The sequence below is a fragment of the Desmodus rotundus genome, chromosome 3 (assembly GCF_022682495.2).
Source record: "Desmodus rotundus isolate HL8 chromosome 3, HLdesRot8A.1, whole genome shotgun sequence".
In the NCBI taxonomy this organism is placed as follows: Eukaryota; Metazoa; Chordata; class Mammalia; order Chiroptera; family Phyllostomidae; genus Desmodus; species Desmodus rotundus.
This window is the reverse complement of record NC_071389.1, coordinates 30,943,762-30,955,667: the sequence shown is the minus strand read 5'-3', so window position 1 is coordinate 30,955,667 and position 11,906 is coordinate 30,943,762. Positions and strand designations below refer to the sequence as shown.

Below are 11,906 nucleotides of genomic sequence, written 5' to 3'. Positions count from 1 at the left end.
CTACTCTTGGCAGAGCTACTTCCTAGAGCCTGGGCCCAGTGGCCTCAGGTGAAGGTAGATGCCATTCTGGGAGCACAGGATCAGCTGGGGCAGTTTGATGGGTGGCCACAACGGGTCCAAGGTGAACTCAAAGTGGAGCAAGCAAAGGACCGTGACCACCTTCATCTCACTCATGGCAAACTGCTGCCCAACGCAGTTCCTGCAATGAGCAACACAAAGAGGCATCAGACAATGGGGTGTCCAAAGTGGTGAGATCCAGTGCTCTCAGTAGCCAAACAAAAATCAATAACTATTTTTGAATGACTAATTGGCTGATCGATTGATCGACCTGGGCTTAAGAAACAGGTCATGAGTACATGGTAGGGTCCCAGACAACTGTTGAGTAGATTCCCATTGAGGATTCTGGTTTAGGGGGACTCTTGCAATGACTCACCAACCCCACCCCTTGCTAGTGACATGAATATGCTAATGGAATGAAGAAGGTCCTTGGAACTTAACCTGTTCTAGAATCACCACAACCCAGCATGGCCCCCCACATCACAGAGCTCCCCAAAGTGATGCCTGCCCCATGACATCCTCCATGCTCACCTCCCCAGTTCTGAGGGACTGGAAATGTGAGGCTTCTCCTTACCTGGGCCCAGTGGAAAAGGGTATGAAGGCAAAGGGGTGGCATCCAGCCACATTCTCAGGGGAAAAGTACAGGGGGTCAAAGACCTGAAGGGACAGGCCAGGCTTAAATACACACCAGGTCCAGAGGGAGATGACTCTCCACAGCTTCCCTCCCCATCTGACCCCCAGACCCAGGAATGGGGAACCTCAGGGTCAGTCCACACAGCACTGTTCCTATGGAGGGCATAGATGTGCAGAGAGATCAGGCTGCCTATGGGCAGAGCAGAGAGAAGGTGACCAGGTGGCCCTGGGCAGCCAGGCCCACCTCCTCACAGGGCCAGGATCCCTTCTTGTCTGCCCAGCTAGACACCAGCCTCTGCCTCAGCAGAAGGTTCGTGACAACCCTCAACACATCAGGTGTTTTTGATCATCATCATGCCTACGTCCTATAGGCCAGCACTGGGCACAGCACCCGACACAGACATTTGTGGAATGAACAAAAGGGACTGAACCCACCCCCACCATAAGGCAGGACACACAAGGACCATTACACACTTTCGGTTCTTAGTGAACTGACTCTCAAGGCAAGTTATTCATAGCATTATGCTGTCAATAGTGACAGCTACCAGTCACTGTGTGCAGACCATGTGCCAGATACAGAGTTGAACTTTCTTTATAAAGCCCCCACGTAGAGTTGTACAGGTTGGCACTGCACACATCAGAGTCTATGTGAATGATGCCCCCTGAAGTTGTTCAAGGCACAACTTGCATGGTGATACAACAGCCCTGATGATTTATTCATGGCAGCAACCTTGTAAGGCAGGTCTCTCCTCAGCCCCATTTTACAGAAGAGGAAAAAGAATTTAGGGGTAGAGGAGTTTACCCATGTTATAGAGCCAGGATTGGACCCAGGCCAACACAAAGCATGAGTTCTTTGCCATGGGTGCAAAGATTCAGCCAAAGGCACAGAGAGTGCCAGAGAAGCATCTTCAAAGACTCCGGTTCCAGCCCCAAATGCACCCTCTCCCACCTGCAGGTAGAGAGCAGCCATCCACAAAGGTAACAGGCTTGCTGAGCTGGTGGTACACCTGAGGCACAGGCAGGTAGAGGTGGAGGCTCTCCTTGATGGACATGGTCAAGTAGGTCATCTTGGCCAGATCATCCCTGCCAGTAACACAACGAGCCTTTTCTGGAGATGGGCAGCAGCGGGGTCCTGCAGGAAGACAGGCTCCAGCCCCCACTTCCCCTACACTACCATCACACACCCAAGGCTCAGAGGAACAAGTGTTCCAAGTGCACCAAGTGCACCAAGTGTTCAGGACAGACTTGACATAGGGTGGCCACTCAGACCATGGGCTCTGACTCCACTTTTCTCCATCCTTCCCTCACCCTCACTGCTAGGAAGGGAAAGCACAGGACCCTAGGGGTGTGAGTGCACCCAGCCATCAGACACAAGGTCACTCCTGTGTCTGAGAGCCCCACAGAAGTCCCACAAGAGACAGTCCCTTAGGTTCTGGCCATCCCTTTTAAGGAAAAGTTGCAAATGGCGTTGTTTTAGGCAGTTGTTGATAGTGAGGACACACTTTTCGGACATGAATAGCCTTCCTCATAAATAGGCATCCCTCAAATCTGCTCCTGTAGATTTGGAGCCTTATTGGGTCCCACAGAGGCCCGTCAGTCTGTGGGAAATGCCTGGGTATCCTGGGGCAGACAAGGGCCAGGGATGCCTGGCCACTTGGAGCTCCACAGCTAGTCAGCCCCCAGCAGGCAGCAGGTGTCAGGCATAGCAAGGCTTGGCACTGCTATGGGCAGGAAGGACCTCAGGGCCTCAGCATTCCCCTCACTGCCCTCCCCCAGGGAAAACTGGGCTCAGAGGGGCTGGCCAGCAGCCAACACCTCCAAGACCTTGGCACTGGGAACTCACAAGCATGGTGTTTCTGGATTTGGCAAACACTGTCACGTAGGGCTTCAGCACATCATAATGGAAGCCAGGTGTGAGCAGCTTGCAGTGCTGGAACCACTTGGGTTGCTGGAGGACCAGCAGGCCTTTCTCTGGGGAAGAGATGGGAGAGGGAGGGCTAGTCAGTGCACACAGTTCTGCCCCATCTCTGGCAGTCCAGGGCTAAGCAGGCCCGTCTCACCCAGCCCTATCCTAGTTCTCCACCCAACCTCACATCCCAACCCAGCTCTACCTTCCAGCCACGTAGCCTCTTGTGACACCAGCCTTGGGCCCATGACCATACCTTTCCTCAAGCCCTTGCCCTGGGCAGCACCACCTGTAATATCTCCTAGGATCAATTCTAGAGCCAGCTCCTCCAAGAAGCCCTTCCTTACACTCACACATTTCCCAGACCCCTTGCCCTACCTGTCCTGGGCAGAAGACACACCCAGCAGGAGAAGGTACCTGGGCCCCACTTCCCTGGGTAAGTGACTGAGTGAGGACAGGATAGGGAAGGATCCTGTCACCCAGCACCAGGATCACGGAGCATGACCACTCACCAATCCATGGGAGGAAAAAGTCATACAAATCTGAGGCCTCAGGGTCTGTAGGAGACAGAGAAGATCAGATTCAGCCAGGATTGGGGGGTTTCCAAAGGAGGCTCATTGATAAATAGGATGTGAATCTTTGCTGCCCTACTTAGGGTACAGGCCCAAGACTCCTCCCCACATGGTAGCACAATCCCTTTGCTCTCAATAAGTCCTGCCCTCTCCCGAGGATGCTCACCCCTCGGCTGTACACGGTTTTGGCATATTCAGGTTCACAGATGCTCAGGAAGCCAAGGAACTGTCCAAACCACAGTGGGTGGGCGTAGGGGAACTTTTGGGCCCAGGACACTATCTTGTCCAGGCTCCCTGTCTGCTGGATCTGTAATGGTGACAGACAGCCAGGCCGCTCAGGAACCCAGCATTACCAACCACAATGAGTCCTCCAGCCTGCCCAGAAGGCCCAAGAAGTATCCACCCCTCCTCCTACACCCCATTCCCAGCTTGTCACCCAGTTCATCTCTGGTTCAGTCCCCTCTCCAGCCAGAGAGCCACTGCTTTCCATCCAAACCACTCTCTTATTGCACCTGGGTTGGCTCAACAACCCCAAAATGACCAGCCTGCTGCCTTCTGGTTCCTGCCACTAACGCTCTATCTACACTGTAGCCAAAAAGAGATTTACTTTCAGCATTAAACTCTTCATTAGAAAGATAGTCCCAGTTTGTTGTTCAAAAGGGAAACCACCATGATTCCATCTTGTTAAGTCATTTGACACATTTTTATTGAGGACCTACTGTGTGCAGGGCATTGTTTGACATATCAAGAAAATGAGACAGACATGGTCCTGCCCTTTCATTCTATGGGGAAGACTGATAAGACACATAAACGGTTAAGTAAAATCGTTGAGACCATAGTAAGTTCTAAGAAGGAAATAAGCACTGTGCTACAAGAGAGACTAACAGGGGCACCTGCTTGGATAACAGCGATCCAGATGGCTTCTTGCTGGAGATGACATTTAAGGTGAAACCCAAAGGACGATAAGACTCTGGTTGTGTGGAGTAAGGGAAGGGCATTCCGGGTGGAGGCAACAGCAGGTACAGAGGTTCTGGGGTAGGAAAAAGTACTGGGTCTTCCAGGAATGGCCTCATGGTGGGACAATGGCCTGAGTTGAGGTTGGAGATATCATTCTGAGTGTGGTGTGTGCCCTCTGGGAATTTTACTAACCACATCTATGCACCCAGAGGTGTTCATGTAAAATTAGAGTATACACTAAATACCTTTCCAAACCTGCCTTTTAAAAAAATTTAACATATCTTGTCCTACTTTTCAAACTAGTGCATTTAACTGTCCATCAATATTTTTTCAACAATTACATACTATTCCACTATATGGATGTACCATTATGTATTTATCCATCTTTCTCTATTTCGACAGGGTCTTTCAGACCCTTCAATGCCCTGCCCATGGTCTCAGAATGAAGTCTGAGCTTCATCATTTGGGAGGAAGCACACCTAACATTTATTAAGTGCTTGCTGTGTGCCAGGCCTTCTTCTCGGCACCTTACATCTTGACTTCATCCAATGGTTACAATAACTCTTTGAAGCTCCTTTTTAGAAAGAGGAGCCTAAAGTACAGAGATCTGAGGTACCTTGCCAAGGTGGGAACCAGGAAAGTTGACTCCATGGCCAGCAACATTCAGAGCTTGACGACCTGGTTTGAATACAAATTTTCCCTGTTGTTTAGATGCATGAACTAGGGCAAGTTCGTTAGACTCTCTGAATCTTACTCTCCTCATCTGTAAAATGGGGGTAATAATACTTAGCTGACAGGATTGCTTCAGCATTACAGAAATCACGCAGGGCGTGTGTCTTATTAGGTTTGTCAGGTGGCATTCAAGCCCCTTAAAGGATAAAATATGCGTGAAAGGACCTAGAGCAGGATTCTCCACAAGCTGAGCCCTCGACAAGTAGTTCCCTCCCCTTTAAGCCCACCTCTCCCCAAATTCTTCCTCCAAGCTTCCTCCCTGCTTCTCCCGACTCATCCTACTCCCAAATGCACCCAGCTACACTGAATAATGTGCTCTGAACATGCCCTAAGATATTTCCACCTATGGGTAAAGGACTAACCAAAACTTGTCCCCTGTCACATGGAAGCTGACCTTGGCTTCCACTCTTTAACTTTGTTTTATTGTACACTTGATACCTGTAGGATGTCAACTGTGTTGCTAGGCAACATGGCTATAACAAAAATGAACTTTGGTTGGTAAATACATCTGGACTGGGAAGAACCATGAGTGAACGATAAACACCTGATGGAAACACAGGCTTTGGGTTTTCCTGAGGGTGAGTGCAAGGCTCTTGCAGGAACCCTGGGACAGTCAGTGAGAGTCCGTGGGGCTTGAGGATTCAAAGACGAGGTGGAAGCACAACCCCAATGTGGATCTCATGTCCTTGCCCCTGGCCAGCCCCTTAGGAGCAGGTGGATGGTTGATAGCTGATGTGGATGTTGTGAGGAATGCCTGAAGCGCCCTTGCTGGCAGGCTGCCCCTATCCTCAGAGATGTCTGATGCTAACTGTGCCTATGGCAGCCTTGTGTGTCTGAATGTCTAAAATTAAGAAGACCTCCTGGGGTGTGGCATCATGTCTGTGTCTTTGCTGATACCATTCATTGCTCCATGTACACCCTCTAGCTGAGTACTGCCTATTCCTCAACATCCAGCATGAATTCCCTGAACCTCTCTATCCTCCACTGAGTGAAATCTGCCTGCTCCAGGCCTCTCCAGCACTGTTTGTACCTTACCCACGCTCTGCTTGGTGTTATAATTCCTTGTTTCCATGACCAAAAATATTAATAATGTTAATGTTGGCAGTCATTGAGTATTTAATGTGGTCAGACACTGCACTAATCCTGAATTCTTTCATTTAATCCTCAGAAAATCCTGCAAGACAGAGACTATTATAATTCTCACTTCATAGATGAGGCAGGGAAACTCTGTTACATGGTTAGTTAGCAATAGAAGTGGGGTTCATACCCAGGAGCCCTGAGTCTGCTCTGGGCTGTGAGTTCCAAGTGCACAGCTCACATCTGTGGCATCTCCAGGTCACTGTGGGTCTCAGTACAGGGCCTCGGAAACAGTATGTACTTGATAAAGTGTGTGTGGAACAAATGGACTGAATAGAGGAAATGAAAAAGAAGGAAGACAAGAAAGGAGCGGAGAGAGCACACAAAGCATCTGGCCAGTGTAAACACTGCCAGGGATAGTCAGTCTCATTAGGAAGCAGCCCAAAGTCTTACTCAATCAGGGAGTCAGTTTGGCAAACAGCATTGCAGATGTTTATTTGTTTTTCCCAGCTGGCTCTAAATGCCTGCTCTGGCTAATCCAGACTTGCTGCTTATTTCTATATTCTATGTTCCTCTTTTTTAAAGATTTTATTTATTTATTTTAGAGAGGGTAAGGAAATGAGAGAGCAAGGGAGAAAAACATCAATGTACGGTTGCCTCTCATCTGCCCTTTGTTGGGGACCTGGCCCACAACCCGGACACGTGCCCTGACTGGGAATCGAACCAGCGACCCTTTGGTTTACAGGCCAGCACTCAATCCACTGATCACCCCAGCCAGGGCTCTCTTTTTTTTTTAATATTAGATTTATTTATGTTAGAAAGAGGGGAAAGGGGAGAGAAAGAGAAGGAGAGACACATTGATGTGAGGGAGAAACATCGATTTGTTGCCTATCATATGAACCTCAAACGAGGACCAGCCCGCAACCCACACAGGTGCCCAGACTGGAAATTGAACTATTGACCTTTTGCTTTGCAGGACTATGCCCAACAAATGAGCCTCACCAGTCAGGGCTGCATTCTGTCTCTTGACATAGGAAATGGAAGGGAACAGATATGTATTCAGTATCTCATATATGTCAGGTGTTATGTACACAAATTCATAGATTGCCTCATGCAGAATGGATAATTATTCCCATTTTACAGATGAGAAAACTGAGGCTCAGAGCTATGAACTGACTTGCCTGTTGCTTGTAGACTAGTACTGCTCTGACTCAGGTGAGAGCCCCCACCCTCCCTTCTGCACACTGAAGTCTGTCAGGGCTGCTATGTTCAGGTGCATAATCCCCTAGATTTATGCGCAGTCGTGTTGAGGTCTGTGCACGTGCTGGCCTTGTTTTTCCTTCAAGTAAAGTACCCTTGCATGATCCTCACCCACACAACAAATCCATGTGTCTTCCAGGAAACAGCCTCGAAGAAGGACACTGAGCATCTGATAGTGTCTGACCCAAGCCACTGTCCCCAAGGGCCCTGGACACAGGACCTGGCTACTTTGGTCTCCAGCCACCCGTCTTTTGCCTTCTCTGGGGCTCTTCTCCTGCCAGGCCCTCTGCACAGGCCAGTGAAATCTCCCCATTAATCTTCTCACGCATTGCCTTGGGATTATCATCTTGAGTTTAACCCGGGGCCTGGGGTAGGGGCGTTGTAAGTGTCTTACTGCCCTGATGCACACAATATCAAAAAGTTTGTCACTATACAAAGTGATAAACATCGTTTCCATCTACCAGTAAGAGGAAACTTCTGCTGTCCTTGACCCCTTATCTTCCTCCCTGCTGGTTGGCATTCCTACAGGTGCCCCCTTCATCCTGAGCGTCTCTTATTTTTCCATCTGACCTTCTGGGTTTTCCTCACCAACTTAACTTCTAATCACCATGACTGCTCGTCTCCTGTCCATCCCTCCCAAGTCCAGGAAGCCCAACTGGACAGGGGCAGGGAGAGGCTTCAGTCACAGAGAAGCCAGACTCATAGGATCTCAAGGGTGGAAGGAGCCCTGGGCTGACCTGGTTCATCTCAGCCCACTCCCTTCCTCCTCAGTCATGGGTGTGCCCCTCTGCGGCATGCCTACCCAAGACAGGAGGCCCTGATCTCATGCCAACCATATCCACCGCTTGATCCAGCCCCTACCTCCCATGCCCAGCTTTCTCTACATACCCTTGATTGCCCCAGGAGCCTGGTAGGAGTGAGGAGAACTCTCAGCACCTGACCCCACTACTGGAACTGCCACCCCATTCAAAGCCCTGGCGTATCCTCTGTCTGAGGATTCACATGGCTGCCTGGCCAGCTCCTCTAAGTTACATAACTGGTCACCCACCCTTTCGTCTGCCCACAGGCAGCCTGATCCTTCTGCACACCTACGCCCTCGTAGAAAAGTACAGTGTGGCCCAACCACACAGTACCCCATCCCTGGGCCCACAGGTCTAATGGGGTGCTGTGGGGACCACCCTCCCCTTGGACCAGGCAGGTTTTTAAGTAAGGCCTGTCTCCTCAGTTCTTTGACTGCCAGTGCTTTTGCCCTGAGAACATGGCCAGACACCACCCCGTCCTCCTTCATGTCCTTCTCCGCTGGACCGAGGTAAGGAGAGGCCTAATGTCTCCATGCAGTCTCAAGGGATGGTCTTTCCTGGGCAGGCAGCTGACATTCCCTCTCCCAACCCCAACACAGATCAGATTTGTGGGTCCATCCTAGGGGCCCTAACCTCAGGCCAATAATATAACTGAGCACCCATTATATGCAAAGGAATGGGCAGGCCCCTGAAGAATAGGACATAAACCCACTTGAGGAAACACATTCTTAGAATTAAGGAGGATGACAGGTAGATGCTTCTGAACCTATAGGCTGCACATGAGACCAAGAAGGGAGAAGTTAATTCTGATGGACAGTTCCTCCCTGCCCCAGGCCCTTCCTTCTACCACAAGTCCTTCTCCTCCTTTCCTACTCCCATTATCACTTGGCCTAGGAATCACTTTTTTTATCCTCAACCAAGGATACATTTATTGATTTTTAAACAAAGAAAGAAACATTGATGTGAGAGAGAAACATTAATTGGTTGCCTCCTATACATGCCCTGACCAGGGATTGAACTCTAAAACCTAGGCATGTGCCCTGAGCAGGAATTGAACCTGCAACACTTTTTGGTGTATGGACCAATGCTCCAAACAACTGAGCCAGGGCTGCAGTCACTTTTTATTAACTGATTTTATCCTGAATGAAAAGGCAGGAGTCCTGGGTCTAGCCTCAACTCAATTGCTGAGCTACGACATGGACATAGGCAAATTCTTTGCCCTTTCTGAGCCTCAATTTTCTCATACACACATTAGGGAAAATAATCCCTCCCCTTGTCTTCTTATTTCTCAAGCTGCAGCATGGATCCAACCAGAGCAGAGGTGCCAAGCCCTAGGGGAGTTCAGAGTTGTTGAGCCTGCCACAGTTCCCCAGGGAACCTTAGTAGTTCCAGAGATCATCGACCCCTCCCTGCCCTTCCTGGTGCCAACACCCTTCATGTAACTTGTATTGGAGGCTAAGCCATGTTCCAGGCCTTCCACATACTCTCAAAGTGGGTCGTAGTGGATGGAGGGAGAGTGGGAAGGTGGAATTTGGGGGTAAAAAAGAGCAAACTCTGATGTGAGGGTAGAGGAGCAAGGTGCCCGTCCTAGAAAACCCAGCTTCACTGGAGGCAAGAGAAAGTGGAGGGGCTGTGAGAGAATAGGGATTGAAGGTCTCCCAAATGCCTCTTATACCACTATTAGGGTCAGACCTCGTCCTTTCCATCACCTCTTTCTGTACTTAGCAAAACCTCTCCCAAACCCCTCCTGGTTCCTCCACTAGTCTTCTCCATCACTCTCTCTCCTCTACTGATACCTCTCCCTACTCTCTACCATCCACTGTTTGTTCATTCAGTGATGCCTACTCTGTGCCAGGCTTTGTGCTAGAACCTGAGGGTACAGGGGTGAATCAGGCCAGATCTCTATCCTCCAGGAGTCATGGTCAATATTGGGAAAGATGAACAAATAAACAGAAAATGACACCCCAATGAAACAAGTGCTGATATACAGAGCAAGAGGCTGATGCAAACTCCTGGTTAGGCACCCAACCCAGCCTGGGACATTGAAGGCTCTGGTCTCAGCTTTCCCCTCTAGACAGTAAGCTTCTTGAGAGCAGGGCCTGGGTCAGATTCACCTTTCTGATGCATCCTTTCCTTTCCTGGGTGTCTCCAAGGTTACTTGGACTTCCTGAGAGAGGAGATTATGTGGGGGCAAGAATAAGCTTGGGCAATCCTCATCCGAAGTTCAAGTTCATTTATAGCATCAATCATGGTAGAGAAGCAATTCCCCAGACTGTGAATCAGGGAAGGTACTCAAGAGGTAGAAGAATTTGATTATGCCTCTCTCTAAGCTTTAATCGCTGGCTTCTATACCTGGGCTCCCAAACCTGGCTGCAGAGCAATACTCTCATGGAAGTTTTTAAAGTCAGGCTTCTACTGGCAATATGCTAATTAGGATCTCCAGGGGCTTTGGGCCGAGGAATCTACTCTCTCAGTTGATTCCACTGTAGGTGTTCCTTTCCCTGTGAGCAGAAACCTCTGGTCTAGATCCCCATGAAGGCAGGGAGCTAAAAGGTGTTCCTGACAATGGGTGTTAAGTTGGTCTCCCCACCCTAAGGTAACTGGGCAGAGCAAGTGAGGATATGAACCCAAGAAGATGTCATAATTCCTGAGCCAGCCCATAGGCATGGCCAGGAGAAACCCACCTTTGGTGGCACTAACAGCTTAGATGGCCTGGGTGGTCTTGGGGTGACAGTATTCATCTCTGCCTTCACTTTAATTGTCTGCCTTGAAATTGAAATCTTTACATTGCACAGAATGAAGAGGACTCTGATTAAGCTTTAAATGAGATTGCCTAATTTTATCAGACTGCCCAGGATTTTTGCCCTGATGTTATCACCAAGCCCTTAGCAGAGCCTTTGTCTGAACCTTGGACCTCAAAACAATGGGAAAGAGTCTGTGGCCCGCTTGGGCTCCAACTTTAAAGTGCCCCCATCCAGGCCAGCTCAGAAGGTAAACTGAGGGGAAGATAGGGTGGCAAAGCTGAATGGAAACCATGGCTCCCAGGATATCATTTCCCTGCCCTAGTAGGGTCTCCTTCCTTGGCCCCCAGGAGACTGGGCTGGCCTCTGAAGAAAAAGAGGCCATTTTCTTTCTCCACCCCTCCCTCTTCATAGCACCGCCCACTACCTCAAGGGTGTGCCCAAACAGCCAGTGGGTAGGGGGCCCTGGGAAGCTGTCCATAGCCCTGGCCAAAAACTGCCTCCACATCAGCAGACGAATGAGCTTGAGGAAGCCTAAGACCAAGATCAGTTCAGAAGCCCAACAGCCCAGGTGGGAGAGGCTCAGGGAGAGCAAGACAGGCCCCATGGCTGGAGTTGCAGCCACCCAGGCTCCTCTGGCTGCTTTCTGGTTCACTTATACTCTCCATGCTGGCACCTTGCCTGATCCTGCTCCCAGCCAAACTAGCAGCAGCAGCCCAGAGTGAGAGAAGCTTCATAAGGCAGAGAAAGCAGCCCCAAAAGTCACAGGCAACAGCAGAAACAGCCTGGCTGACTAGTCTCAAAACAGCTGGAGAGAAAGCAGGTGGTAGGCTTCAAAGAAGGAGCCTTTAGGGAAGGAGCAGAGAAGAAATATCCCAGCCCCATTCCTCTCCCACCCTCCAAGCGCCTAGTGGTATCTCCTTTCAGCCAAACCCAACAACAAGCAAGATGGCAAGGGAGCCTGGGAGAGTCAGCATGCAGCAGTCAGCCTGCCAGCAGGGAGGAGAAGAGCAAAGGCTGGAGCTGGCATGGAGATGGCAGGGGACAAACCAGAAAACTGGGAGAACTGGAACTCTGATCTCTGAACTCAGATCACAGGTGCTGACTCAGAGAGTGGTACAATGCCAACACGGCCTCCAAATCCTCTGCTGGGGAAACACCCTACCCATTC

General features: G+C 49.9%; 1 protein-coding gene across 1 annotated transcript; it reads right to left on the bottom strand.

Annotated features, from left to right (window-relative positions):
- Positions 1 to 15: 15 nt before the first annotated feature.
- On the bottom strand, positions 16 to 11,342 carry LOC112314513 (cytochrome P450 4B1). Its single transcript, XM_053919688.1, has 8 exons — positions 11,163 to 11,342; positions 3,336 to 3,475; positions 3,109 to 3,155; positions 2,515 to 2,661; positions 1,640 to 1,798; positions 816 to 880; positions 632 to 714; positions 16 to 199 (listed from the first exon to the last, which is right to left on the bottom strand). The coding sequence occupies exons 1-8, from the start codon at positions 11,340 to 11,342 to the stop codon at positions 16 to 18; spliced, it is 1,005 nt and encodes a 334-aa protein (XP_053775663.1).
- Between the last annotated feature and the right edge of the window lie 564 nt (positions 11,343 to 11,906).

Excerpts from the sequence above, each read along its gene's own strand:
- LOC112314513 (XM_053919688.1), bottom strand. The coding sequence starts at position 11,342 with ATGGGGCCTGTCTTGCTCTCCCTGAGCCTCTCCCACCTGGGCTGTTGG. Across the intron at positions 3,476-11,162 it reads TGTTTGGGCACACCCTTGAG|ATCCAGCAGACAGGGAGCCT; the intron begins GTAGTGGGCGGT and ends TCACCATTACAG. Across the intron at positions 3,156-3,335 it reads AAAACCGTGTACAGCCGAGG|AGACCCTGAGGCCTCAGATT; the intron begins GGTGAGCATCCT and ends TCTGTCTCCTAC.